The sequence below is a fragment of the Callorhinus ursinus genome, unplaced genomic scaffold (genome assembly GCF_003265705.2).
Source record: "Callorhinus ursinus isolate GAN/ISIS: 27379988/994484 unplaced genomic scaffold, GSC_fseal_2.0 scaffold10, whole genome shotgun sequence".
Classification (NCBI taxonomy): domain Eukaryota; kingdom Metazoa; phylum Chordata; class Mammalia; order Carnivora; family Otariidae; genus Callorhinus; species Callorhinus ursinus.
In genome coordinates, this window is record NW_027397072.1 from 26619519 (window position 1) to 26632724 (window position 13206).

At 35.9% G+C, this 13206-nt stretch overlaps 1 protein-coding gene across 1 annotated transcript in view; it reads left to right on the forward strand.

The window, feature by feature from the left end:
• Positions 1-13206, forward strand: part of YIPF4 (Yip1 domain family member 4) — a 36713-nt gene that overhangs the window by 8356 nt on the left and 15151 nt on the right. The window contains exons 2-4 of the mRNA XM_025868022.2: positions 5041-5194; positions 6720-6891; positions 9875-9952. Of these exons, the coding sequence (XP_025723807.1) occupies positions 5041-5194; positions 6720-6891; positions 9875-9952 (404 nt within the window). The remainder of the gene's footprint in view (positions 1-5040; positions 5195-6719; positions 6892-9874; positions 9953-13206) is intronic.

Genomic DNA, 13206 nt, shown 5'->3' on the forward strand with positions numbered 1-13206 from the left:
TTGTGAGTTCAAGCCCTGTGCTGGACTCTGCACTGGGCATAGAGCCTATTTTAAAAAAATATGTATATCCTTGTAGATATTATCACAAAAATCTTCTATACAGTAGGCTAATGAAGTATGATATGTGGTGTATAATCGGTGCAAGAGTAGCTTTTCTTCCCTGTTTGAAAGTTGAAAATGACTTTTTAGGCAGCCTCTTGGGGAGAGGAAAGGTAGTTTACCATTTTAAAAAATTAAACTATTTTAATAAATTTTAAATCCATAAGGCATTATATAAATCTATAAAAGTGATAAAATTGCACAGAAGTATATACACATACACACACAAATATGTGCATTTAAAACTGGTAAAATCTCAATAAGGTCTGCAAACTCTATCAGTGTTAGTGTCCTGGTTTTGGTGGTTATATAACATGATACCATTGGAGGAAGCTGGGTGAAGGGTACATGTAACCTTTCTGTACTATTTTTGCAACTTCCTGTGAATCTATAATTATTTCAAAATAAAAAGTTCAGTTAAAAGATTCATAAGACAAACAAAAATTTCTGTTAAATAACATTTATGCCAAGATGTGATTTAATTTTTCCAAAGATAGGCTCAAGAGGTTTAATTGACTTTTTTTAAGTTTTTTTTTTTTTCGAGTCTTTTCTACATCCAGCGTGGGGCTAGAACTCATGACCCTGAGATCAGGAGTCACATGCTCTCCAACTGAGCCAGCTAACTGGGCACCCTGATTTAATTGATATATACAATGTAAAAATTTACTGACAATATTGAATAGTAAAGGTACTAAAATCATAAATCAAAATAGTATGAATAAAAATATAACCTAAGACACAATTTTATATGAGGCTTTAAAATTTTTTCTTATGGGGTGAGTAATAAAAATTATTACTGGGTGGCTCAGTTGGTTAAGCGTCTGCCTTCGGCTTGGGTCATGATCCCAGGGTTTTGGGTCTGCTTCTCCTTCTCCCTCTGCCCCTCCCTCTCCCCCTCCCCCTGCTCATGTTCTCACTCTCTGTCAAATAAATAAAATCTTAAAAAAAAATTTTTTTTCTTATGGAATAACATCAAACTCCAATGTAAGCCTAGCAATTACAAGATCATTATTTACTTCCATTGGCTTCTTGATCTCTTTTCATTATCCTATGCAAACATTAAAATGTTCTTATCTCTAAAATGGAACAATAGAATTTATCCTTTCAGTGTGAGACATGTGCTTGTTTTGTTTTGCTGCACAAATACTCAATTCTGTTTTAGATAAAGCACACATGGATTTCATTTTCACATGAAATGAGAATTTTGATCCTTGCCCTTGTTGCTCATTAAATAAGAAAAAGCTTCTTCACATATATAAGAAGTTAACAAGTATCTACAAAATGTTAATTGTTTATTGCAGGACACTCTTCTTTCTCAGAAAACTAGAACTAGGAGCAGATTTAGGAGATCAGTAAATCTCATCCTGAGTATAGTATCCTATAGCACTGACCGAGTTCTTCCTCATCTTTCCAAGTGAAGTTCTCAGGCTGAGAGGATTCACAGAAAAGATCCCTCATCTAGTAATACATTTGAGTTTAAAGGAAGAGAAAATTACTATTAAATCTTTCCAGGTGGCTTTCAGTAAAACCTGAAACTTACGGATATTCTTCCTCGCTCTGAGGCAAACAAGTGGAAACATTTTTAAGATTTCCTTTTGCAGTAGATTTTTTCAAAGATTATTTTCTTTTAAATCCACTTATAAGGACACCTGGGTAGTTCAGTCAGTTGGTTAAGCGTTGCCTTCAGCTCAGGTCCTGATCCCGGCGTCCTGGGATCAAGCCCTGCATCGGGTCCCTGCTCAGCAGCAAGTCTGCTTCTCCCTCTCCCTCTGCCTGCCACTCCCCCTGCTTGTGCTCTCTCCCTCTCTCTCTCTCTGTAAAATAAATAAAAATCTAAAAAAAAAAAAAATCCACTTATATTGTGGCATCTGGGTGGCTCAGTTGGTTAAGTGTCTGCCTTTAGCTCAGGTCATGATCTCAGGGTCTTGGGATCAAGCCTCACATTGGGCTCTCTGCTCAACAGCAAGGCTACTTCTCCCTCTGCCTCTGTGGTATCTCTCGCTTTCGTTCTCTCAAATAAATAAAATCTTTTAAAAAACCCAAATATATATTAAAAAATAAATCCACTTATATTTATTATCTTTACATTGTTTTTACTTAGCAAATGACAAGAATATAAATAGGGGCGCCTGGGTGGCTAAGTCGTTAAGCATCTGCCTTTGGCTCAGGTCATGATCCCAGGGTCCTGGGATGGAGCCTCACATCAGGCTCCCTGCTCAGCAGGAAGCGTGCTTCTCTCTCTCCTACTCCCCCTGCTGGTGTTCCGTCTCTCACTATGTATCTGTAAAATAAATAAATAAAATCTTTAAAAAAGAATATTATAAATAGTATAGCAAGAAAGAATTAATTTAAAATTAATGTTTTATAATACCTATCCTAGAGTTGACAACCAAGCTAGCTGGTTCTTAACTCTGGTTTAACATAAGACACCTGTGCCCTGGAGTAGTTTGGGATCTTGTTGTTTTCTGATATTCTTGTGAACATGTTAAGCTAACTACCAGTTTTTTGGATTTTTCTGTTGCTTTTTCATACCCACACCTAATTATATCTTGGGGACACTAAGGGATATGTCAAACTGCTACTATTGGCGTTCCTGCATATGTCCATGATATTTTCCTACTTTATAGTAAATGGAATGAAAACTACAAAATCAAACTAAAGGTGCCTTTTTGAGGTTCTGGCATCCATGCTATGACAAACTGCGAAACATATAATTCTTTATCACAGCATTCTTAGCACTATAATTTATATATCCTTTTTTGGTTTAGATTAAGGACTGTTAAGTGCAGTCCTTTCTAGAGGCCAGGAAACAGTTGTTAAGGTCCTTTCCTGCCTCATAATTCTAAAGCCTTTAATGTTATTGCCATACTAATGACTTCCTGATCTAAATCTTCCTTTTGTCAAATCAAGAAAAGCACTCTTTGTACCTGTTGGAAATGGAATTTTAGTTACATTTCACCTCTTTTATTTATTTTTCAACTTAGATTAAAACAAGCAGAAAGTCATTTCAGAGAATAGTCCCAAGATTCTATGATAGCATTTACAGGGACTATTTTTAAACTAAATAGGGAAGGACAGTGAATTCAAAAGTACTTGCATTTTATTTCTAGCTGAGTTAACTCCCTTATAAAAACTTTTTAGAGGGTGCCTGGGTGGCTCAGTCGTTAAGCGTCTGCCTTCGGCTCAGGTCATGATCCCAGGGTCCTGGGATCAAGTCCCACATCGGGCTCCCTGCTCAGCGGGAAGCCTGCTTCTCCCTCTCCCACTCCCCCTGCTTGTGTTCCTGCTCTCGCTGTGTCTCTCTTTCAAATAAATAAAATCTTTAAAAAAAAAACCAAAAAACTTTTTAGAACCATATACTGTTAAACCTGAAAAGAATTTTGAATAGGAAACTGAAGACAGAAGACATTAATGATTTGCAGTATTAGTAACTAAACTAGGACTTATCCTCAGAATGCAAACTTTTTTTTTTAAAGACTTTATTTATTTGACAGAGACACACAGCAAGAGAAGGAACATGAGCAGGGGGAGTGGGAGAGGGAGAAGCAGGCTTCCCGCAGAGCAGGGAGCCCGATGTGGGGCTTCATCCCAGAACCCTGGGATCACGACCCAAGCTGAGGGCAGACGCTTAACCAACTGAGCCACCCAAGCATCCCAAACTTTATTACAATTAATTGCGAAAGTTGTCACAACCAGAATAAGATGTGACTCATAATTTAGCCACTCATTAATTGAAGTTTAAGCCAAAATTTTAATAGCAATTCTCAAAAACTAACCTAGAATTTAGAGTAATGTGCAAATTAAGTTCTTCTTTATATTGTGTATGATCTCCAGGGAAGGAGAGTCTGTGTTAAGGGTGTTCTGGTTTGTCCTTGCCAAGATTATTTTCTAAATTACCACTCCAGTCAGGTGGCTTCTAGTTAACTGTGGTGATGGTTGTTTAATAGTGCATATTGTCTGGTCCTGCAGATTTTTTTTTTCTTAATTCCTGTATGACCTCAGTTCTTTACTATTCCCATTTTTTTTCAACCAGAAAATGTGATATTTGTACTATTTTTTTATTATGTTATACTAGTCACCATACACTACATCATTATTTTTTGATGTAGTGTTCCACGATTCATTGTTTGCATATAACACCCAGTGCTCCATGAAGAACGTGCCCTCTTTAATACCCATCTGTAACCTCTGAGGCACTGTTGAGACTATGAATGGAATTTATTTTGTAATGTGGATAACTGAATCTCTTTACTTCTTTTTAGAGCTGCCCTAAAAACAAAACAAAACAAAAACCGCAGAACACCTTTATTTTTGTCCAAACTAAAGATGAATGATGTAATTATATAAAGAAAAGAGCTGAAATAGCAGGGAACTCTTACTAGTCAAATTTATCCAGAACCAAGCATTAGTATACAAAGCACTTACCACAGATATTTGGTGATTTAAATGAAAGAATGTGTAAATAAATACATGAAAATGTAGGGAAAAATCATCTGCAATTTTTCTTTAGCAAATTCTATCTAATGGCTTATATATATATACACGTATAATGCCTTCAGAAAGAATTTGTACGGTCACTTTGTTCTGAAGCACGTAGTGTACATAATAGTGAAGGGAATCCAAAGTGATATCATGTAATATGTTTTATATATATCTTCCATATAAAGTTGCTGTTGTAAGTCTAGATTGTTTTACCAGTCTAGCTAATTACCTGAAATCTTTTCAATGTCTTCACTTCCCTCATCTTTCATTCTCGTTGTAAAATAAAAGATGTCTTTTAGATATTTATCAGCTATAAAATATGAGGATTGTATGCAATAGCAGATACTCATAGTTAGAGATCTTCAAATGATAATTATTTTACTTGAATATTATGCTTATTTTGGTTAAGATTCACACATTTTTATCTTGATTTATAGTTTTGTCCTCTCTTCTCCTAAGATCTCAGTGGCTCAATAGCATCCCCAGATGTCAAATTAAACCTTGGTGGAGATTTTATTAAAGAATCTACAGCTACTACATTTCTGAGACAAAGAGGATATGGCTGGCTTTTGGAAGTTGAAGATGATGATCCTGAAGATAACAAGCCACTCTTGTATGTAAAAATAGTAATATGTATTTTTAGTTTTTTAGAACTAGTCTATGAGATGATCATATTCTTTCATGTTATTTAAAGACAAGTATGGCAGATCTTAAGCTTTTTGGTTAAACTTCTAGGTATTTTTCAATTTTAGTAGTAATTAGAAAAATTAAAATAATGAGAGTATTTTTAGCCTCTTAAGTGGCAAAAATTGAGAGAATCATAATTCTGTTTATCTTGCGCGTGCGCGCGCACACACACACACACACACACACACACACACACACACACACGTTCCAGACTGTTAGGGCTTACTTGGGCCTATAACTATCTCAAGTAAACATTCATAGTAAAAAAGCAGGGTGCTTGTTGTAGAAATTAAGTTTAAGGCAAATTAAAACTTCCAAAAAGATTAGGACTCCAAAATCTCTCCCATTTAGAAATTCTAGAGCTACCACTGGCAGGACTATAGGGAGTCTTTCATTTTCTTCATAGTACTTGAAATTTTTTAAGTGATTATCATTTGGGAAAAAAAAGTAAAGAATTTAACAACGTGGGAAAGAACCTATAGCTCTGTAAAATCAAGACATTATTGGGTTAATCTCTGTGGTAATTATTGGTAGATTAAGGGCTAAAATGTTCTCTTTCTTAATATTAACATACCATATTTCATCAAATTTAAAACAGTGAATTATAAGATGCAATTATTTTATGTTTATCAATAAGAAGGAAACAGTATGTAAGGCAGCATAAAGCTAAGACATCAAAGGGCTGTCTCCTTAGTGTAAGGATAAATGAGAAATAACCCACCATACAAAAAGAGACAGCAAGGATGTTTGCTTGTCTCAATTTGCCAGTGGGTGGGGTGTTGGAAGAAAAATTTCCCCTGGGAATGGAAACCCCATACCAGTTCTCCTATAGGATTGCAGTCTGAATTATCAGTATGGTCAAGAAGTGCTCAAGCAGAAGACTTTATCTATCTATCTATCTATCTATCTATCTATCTATCTATCTATCTATCATCTATCTATCTATCTATCTAAAATTTATTTATTTGACAGAGAGAGACAGCGAGAGAGGGAACACAAGCAGGGGGAGTGGGAGAGAGAGAAGCAGGCTTCCCGTGGAGCAGGGAGCCCGATGTGGGGCTCGATCCCAGAACCCTGGGATCATGACCTGAGCCGAAGGCAGACGCTTAACGACTGAGCCACCCAGGCGCCCCAGAAGACTTTATTTAAAGTTGTCCCAAAGTAGTAGTGCCTCCAGGAGACTGGAAAATGGAAAGGCAGGTATTGGAAGCAGTTGGCTTCACTTCAGGCTGACAAGATAAGACACCAGCAGTTGTGACAAACATCCTGATTTTAGAGAGGTTAAAATGTTGAAAATACCATGGAATCAGTGAGATACTGTACTTCAAATGCAATGCTTTGTTGACTGCTGGAGATGGCACTGTCATATTTAAACTTTTCTTAAATTTTATTGCAGCTATTTCAGTATTCAGAAATGTATGCTTTTTAAGAATTTTTATTTTATTTTATAGGGAGGAATTGGATATCGATCTAAAGGATATTTACTACAAAATCCGGTGTGTTTTGATGCCAATGCCATCACTTGGTTTTAATAGACAAGTGGTGAGGGACAATCCTGACTTTTGGGGTCCTCTGGCTGTTGTTCTTTTCTTTTCCATGATATCATTATATGGACAATTTAGGGTAAGTATATGTTACTTTATACAAATTTGAAATATTTTAAGAGTTTTAAAATTAAAAATAGCCAAATGTTAACTGTAATGCTACATTATGTTTAAGAAATGCTTTACTTTTACCCATTATTTCTAACTTGTTCATCTCTAGAACTTTTTTTTTTTGAAGATTTTATTTATTTATTTGACAGAGAAAGACACACAGAGAGAGGGAACACAAGCAGGGGGAGTGGGAGAGGGAGAAGCAGGCTTCCCGCGGAGCAGGGAGCCTGAATCGGGGCTCAATCCCAGGATCCTGGGATCATGACCTGAGCCAAAGGCAGTCACTTAATGACTGAGCCACCCAGGTGCCCCTAGAACTCTTTTTAATTAAATAAGTGGGGAGTACTTTAATGCTTTCCAAACTTTTACATCATCATTCACATAGAAAGTATTTATAATGGTATTGCAACTGGAGTAAACAGATGGGACTACTCTCAGCTGAGTGGAAGTGACCAGTGACTAGAAGTGACCAAAAGGGCTGCACTTGCCCTTTATGATTTCCCCTAAGGGATGAAGAGTTTGAAACACAATACTCATAACATGTTCTTACCTTTTATTCATTTTTAAAATAAATATTTTAGGGGCTCCTCACTGGCTCAATCAGTGGAGCACGTGACTCTTGGTCACGGCATTCTGAGTTCGAGCCCCACGTTGGGCCTAGAGCTTACTTTAAAAAATAATAGTAAATAGGGCGCCTGGGTGGCTCAGTTGGTTAAGCGACTGCCTTCGGCTCAGGTCATGATCCTGGAGTCCCGGGATCGAGTCCCGCATCGGGCTCCCTGCTCAGGAGGGAGTCTGCTTCTCCCTCTGACCCTCTTCCCTCTCGTGCTCTCTCTCTCTCATTCTCTCTCTCTCAAATAAACAAATAAAATCTTTAAAAAAATAATAGTAAATAAATATTTTAATAAATAATGACAAGAATTCCATCAGAATTTGTTTTCATATAATACTTCGTTCTTCTCTCAGGGGCTTTATCTTTATTATCAAAACACAACATACACACATTACTCCTTAATCCCTAGTTTGGGGAAGTAAAAAATAACTATCACTGAATGATTTGGAAATGAATTCATTTCTTGTTGCTTCTGTAACAAATTTCCACAAGTTTTGTGACTTAAAACAGTGAAAGTTTATTCTTTTACAGTGAAAATTTATTCTTTTACATTTATTCTTTATGAAAGTCAGAAACTCAAAATGAGCTTGAAGGGGCTAAGATGAAAATGTCAGCAGGGCTGGTTTCTCTGTAGGCTCCATCACAGATTCCTTTTGATCGCCTCTACCCACTTCTAGAGGCTGTCAGCATTCCTTGGTTTCTGGCGGCATTACTACAACCTCTGTACCATGGTCACATTTCCTTCTTCTCTACTGTAGTCAAAACTCCCTCTGCCTCCTTTTTTTAAGGACAGTTGTGATTACATTTAGTGCTCATTTGGTTAATCCAGAATAAACTCCCAATAGCAAGATCCTTAAGGTAATATAACACTAGTCTTATTAATATTTACCTTAGATCAGTAGTTTATATCAGGTATTCTCTTGTGATGAATTGAAGTTAAATGGTGATTCTGGTCTACTACTCACCACTAATCCTTAATCTAGAGCATCTCTAATTTTATCTATTTTGTATAATCTTTCATTTGAACAAAGGGTTTTAAGGCTAAAAACAGATTACCTCCACAGAACGTCACTCAGTTTGGTTTTACTTGATGTTTTCTATGATTAGATTGGGGTCATGAATTTTTGCAAGGATACTATTTTGTGTCCACCTCAGTATACTATCAGGGAGTATGTGATATTGATATATCTTTTACTGGTGCTGTTAACATTGGTTGCTTAATTAGGTGATGAGGTGGTATCTTCCCAATTCTTCCACCGTAAAGTTGCTATTTTTCCCTTTTTAATTAATAAATAAATATCTTAGGGAGATACTTTATGCAGACATTGGTTTCTTATCAAACTTTAGCTCACTATTGGTGGATCTCAAGTTCAATAGTTATTACTGTAATGTTTACTGAATGGTAGTTTTCTGTTTTCCTCATTCCTTCCACATGTATTGATTGGTATTCTCTATGGAACAGCTATCCATTCTTTGCCATTGCTTAATTATTGTTTTATTTATTTATGTCAGTATGGAATCATGAATATTTATTTTGTTTTCTGGATCATAACCCAGTGCTGTCATCATTTATTTTCTTGCTGAGATTATTCCAGGTTTAGCCACTGGGAACTCCCATCAGGTTAGCTTCTGTGTCCTTTCAACATCTTCCCATTAGTTTTTTGAGCATTTCCTTTCCTTCTCACTCCACAGTGTTCTGGGCTCACCTTTACCTTCCCTGCCCCAACCCTGGAGTCAATTATTTATCAAAAGAATCCTAGTTCCTTTTATCAGTGAATGATATTTAGAAACTAGGATCTGGGCAATAAGTATGCTTATTTTGCTCTTGGGGCTTTATTATTTCTAGACCCTCCAAGCAGACAAAACTTGGAAACAGAGGCATATATCATTATCACACTAAGTCTTAGGAGTTAAAATTGTCTGAAACATCTCCCATATTCTATCGCTTAGATACATATGTAATTAATGTAAATTTTAAAGACCTTGGAAGAAGACCTATAACTTCTTTCTGGGATGAATTTTCCTTGCATGATGTTGTAAACCAGAGGTTTGGAAGTAAATACTTTGTTCTTTTTTTATAGTAATATTTGATCATAGGTCTTGAAATACTGAGATTTCCTTAGGCAATTGATCATTGCTAAATTTTCAGTTTGGATGTAAAATTGTATTAACACATTGCATTCTTACTAGGTTTTGGAAAGATACCTGGGAACTCAAACTATAACCTGAAATTGGATATACCAAACTACCTTATATTAGCAGAGAATTGACTTCCAGGGAAATTATCAGCTTATTTGGTACAAAGATATTAACTGCATGAATTTTTTTCTCTCTTAAGGTGGTCTCATGGATTATAACCATTTGGATATTTGGTTCCCTAACAATTTTCTTACTGGCCAGAGTTCTTGGTGGAGAAGTAAGTAGTTAATTGTGAAAATAGTCTTTGTTTCTTATCATAAACTTTATTTTTGGTATTGTAGATATTATCAGTAGCTATATTCATCATAACTGTTTCTTGTCCCAGAATTGCTTTTAAGTTATACTACTTCCCCTAAGATGATCAACATACTAGTATTGTGCATACTCAATAAACATTACAAGGAAGGAAGAAGAAAGGAAAGATCCCATACCACTCATAAGTAATTTAAAGCTTCTTAGGGAAGCATATAATTTATTTTCTAGTATAGCAGTTCTCAAACTTTTGATCTCAGGTCCCCAAGGAGATTTCTTTTTGTGGGTTTTATTTATCAATACTTAATCATATTTGAAATTAAAATAAAAATTTTAAATATATATTTATTTATTTAAAAATAAAACCAAATACATTTTAACATAATACTTTTTTTTAAGATTTATTTACTTATTTATTTGAGAGAGAGAGAGTGTGATGGGGAGGGGCAGAGGGAGAGGGAAATCTAGAATCTTAATCAGGCTCTGCACTCAGTGCAAAGATCAAGCCAATATGGGCTTGATCTCACAACCTGAGCCAAAACCAAGAGTCGAATGCTTAACTGACTGTGCCACCCAGGTGCCCTGTAAATAATACATTTTAAAGAAAACAACTTTTTCAAAACAAAAAAGTGGTAAGAGTGGCATTGTTTTACATTTTTGCAAGTAGCTTTAATGTCTGGCTTAGTGGAAGCTGGTTTCTAGTATCTGCTTTTTGCATTCAGTCTGTTAGGATACATTGTTTTGGTTAAAGTATATGAGAAAAAGGTGGCCTTAAGCAAATATAATTGGAAAAGGAAGAGTATTTTTTTTTAAGATTTTATTTATTTGAGAGAGAGAGCACACACACACAAGCAGGGGGAGGAGTAGAGGAAGAAGCCGACTCCCCGCTGAGCCCATTTGGCCTCAATTCCAGCACCCTGTGATCATGACCTGAGCCAAAAGTAGACGCTTAACTGACTGAGCCACCCAGGTGCCCGGGAGGAAGAGTATTTTAATAGCTTTTTCAGATGATTGTGGATATTCTTCTCTGAAACTACACCTACATTCAACAAGTAATAGTTTCTTAAGTTTGTTGCAGTAAGGAATCTCAAACAATATTAATGAACTTTTCATACTCTGTTTCATTAAAATTTACTTTGGGTGGATCTTTTTACCCATGCATGGTCATTTGGAAAACACTAGTTCATTGAGTTTTGTGTAAATCTTTCAAATGTTGACACATCTTACTGTACGGTATCAGAAAATCACATTCATTAATATCACCACCCATCTTTAAGTAGATCAGACTAAAGTCTATTTACTTTTTTTAAAGATTTTATTTTAAAATCTTAAAAAAAAAAAGAACATGCTTACAGATACCCAACTCTTAATAACCATAGTTTGTCTTTCATTTGTTCTTTCAAGTAAAAATGGTGTTCCATGGTAAATACATCTAATTCAACTCTTCACTCAAACTTTCTATGCTTTCTATAGGGATGCCTGGGTGGCTCAGTCAGTTGAGCATCTGCCTTTGGCTCAAGTCATGATCCCGGGGTCCTGGAATCGAGGCCTGTGTCAGGCTCCTTGCTGAGGAGCTTCTCCCTCTGCCTACCGCTCCCCCGGCTTGTACTCTCTCTCTCTCTCTCTCTCTCTGACAAATAAATAAAAATCATAAAAAAAAAAGAAAAGAAATGTTTTCTGTGTACTTCACATTTGTTGTACAGAATATTAAAAGATATACTCAAAGTTGAGATTTAATAAAGGTAATCATTTTAACTGTTTCATTAAGGTCATTCTTAAGTGAAACTAGCTTTTTTTCTTCTTTTTCTGTGATTGTGTAGTAGTGAAGAGTACAGAAACTACTAGTATAGTTTGTGCTACCTTGAAAAGTAAAGTAGCACATTTTACCCACTGTTGTTTGTCCTTGTTAGTACCAATATGAACCCAATGAGAAAAGGCAAATAATGTTTTATTATTTTTATAGAAAATAGTTTTGACCTTCCAGTCTTCTGGAAGAGTCTTTGGGACGCTTGGTGGCCATGAACCACACCTTCAGAACTGCTGCCCCATTAAAAAAGACTTTGTGAATTACTGTAAATTGTGAATTACTCTAAACCTAGGAATTCTAGTGGTTTATTCTTTTTTTTCCCCCTAGCAGTTTATTCTGTGAAGAGAGTAGAGCAGAGGGTTGCCAGGCAGAGTTACCTTATGGGTGCTGACTCTGTGAACATTAATTGCTAAATGCAGAGACTTTGAGCCCTTTTCTCGTATTTGGTAGAAAGATCTGCCAAGTCTGTTACTTAGCTCTTGTTCATCTGCTTTCCAGCTTCCAAAATTATGTTGTTGTCCCATCTTCTGTTCTTCTGTTTAAGCCTCTTTTTTAAAAGAAAATTATGTCATTTATTAATATAATAAAACACATAATTTTATTTTGTGATATAGAATATATAATTATACACCGGGCAAAATGCAAAGAATGATATGAAAATACCATCATTCATAAAGTGTTGCAACTGAAAATTACTATAAAAGATGAGGAAATAGCTTTCATTAAACTATTTTCTCCAAAGCAATAAAGTTACCTTATACAGAATAACACTTTGATTCTTATAAATGGCTTTTCTTTCATTATACTCATTCTCTTTATTTCATGTGTCTGATCTAAACTTAGAGTTTAGGATCAGACTTTTGTTCCTGGTCCTTTTGATGGTGTTATTTTTTTTCCATTTTATTCATGATTTCATACATTAGGGCTTACATTATCATGAATAGTCTAAGGTATATGAGCAATGAGAACAAACACGATCTGCATTATCTATATTCTGAGAGTGCTCAGGGGTTCATCCATAGCCCAGTGAACCTTTAGTTAATCACTTCTTGTGGTGAGTGCTGAGGTGTGCCTTCAGGTTTATACATTTTTTTAAAGATTTTATTTATTTATTTGAGAGAGAGAATGAGACAGAGAGCACATGAGAGGGGGGAGGGTCAGAGGGAGAAGCAGACTCCCTGCTGAGCAGGGAGCCCGTCGCGAGACTCAATCCTGGAACTCTACGATCATGATCTGAGCTGAAGGCAGCCGCCCAACCAACTGAGCCACCCAGGCGCCCCAGGTTTATATACATTTTTAATGTATCAGGAACCAGTTCTCCTTTATACAGTGACCAACCTATATGGCCTCTATGAATTTTTCTGTTACTTTGTTTCTCCCAGGTGTATACAATGTTTTCAAATACCATGATT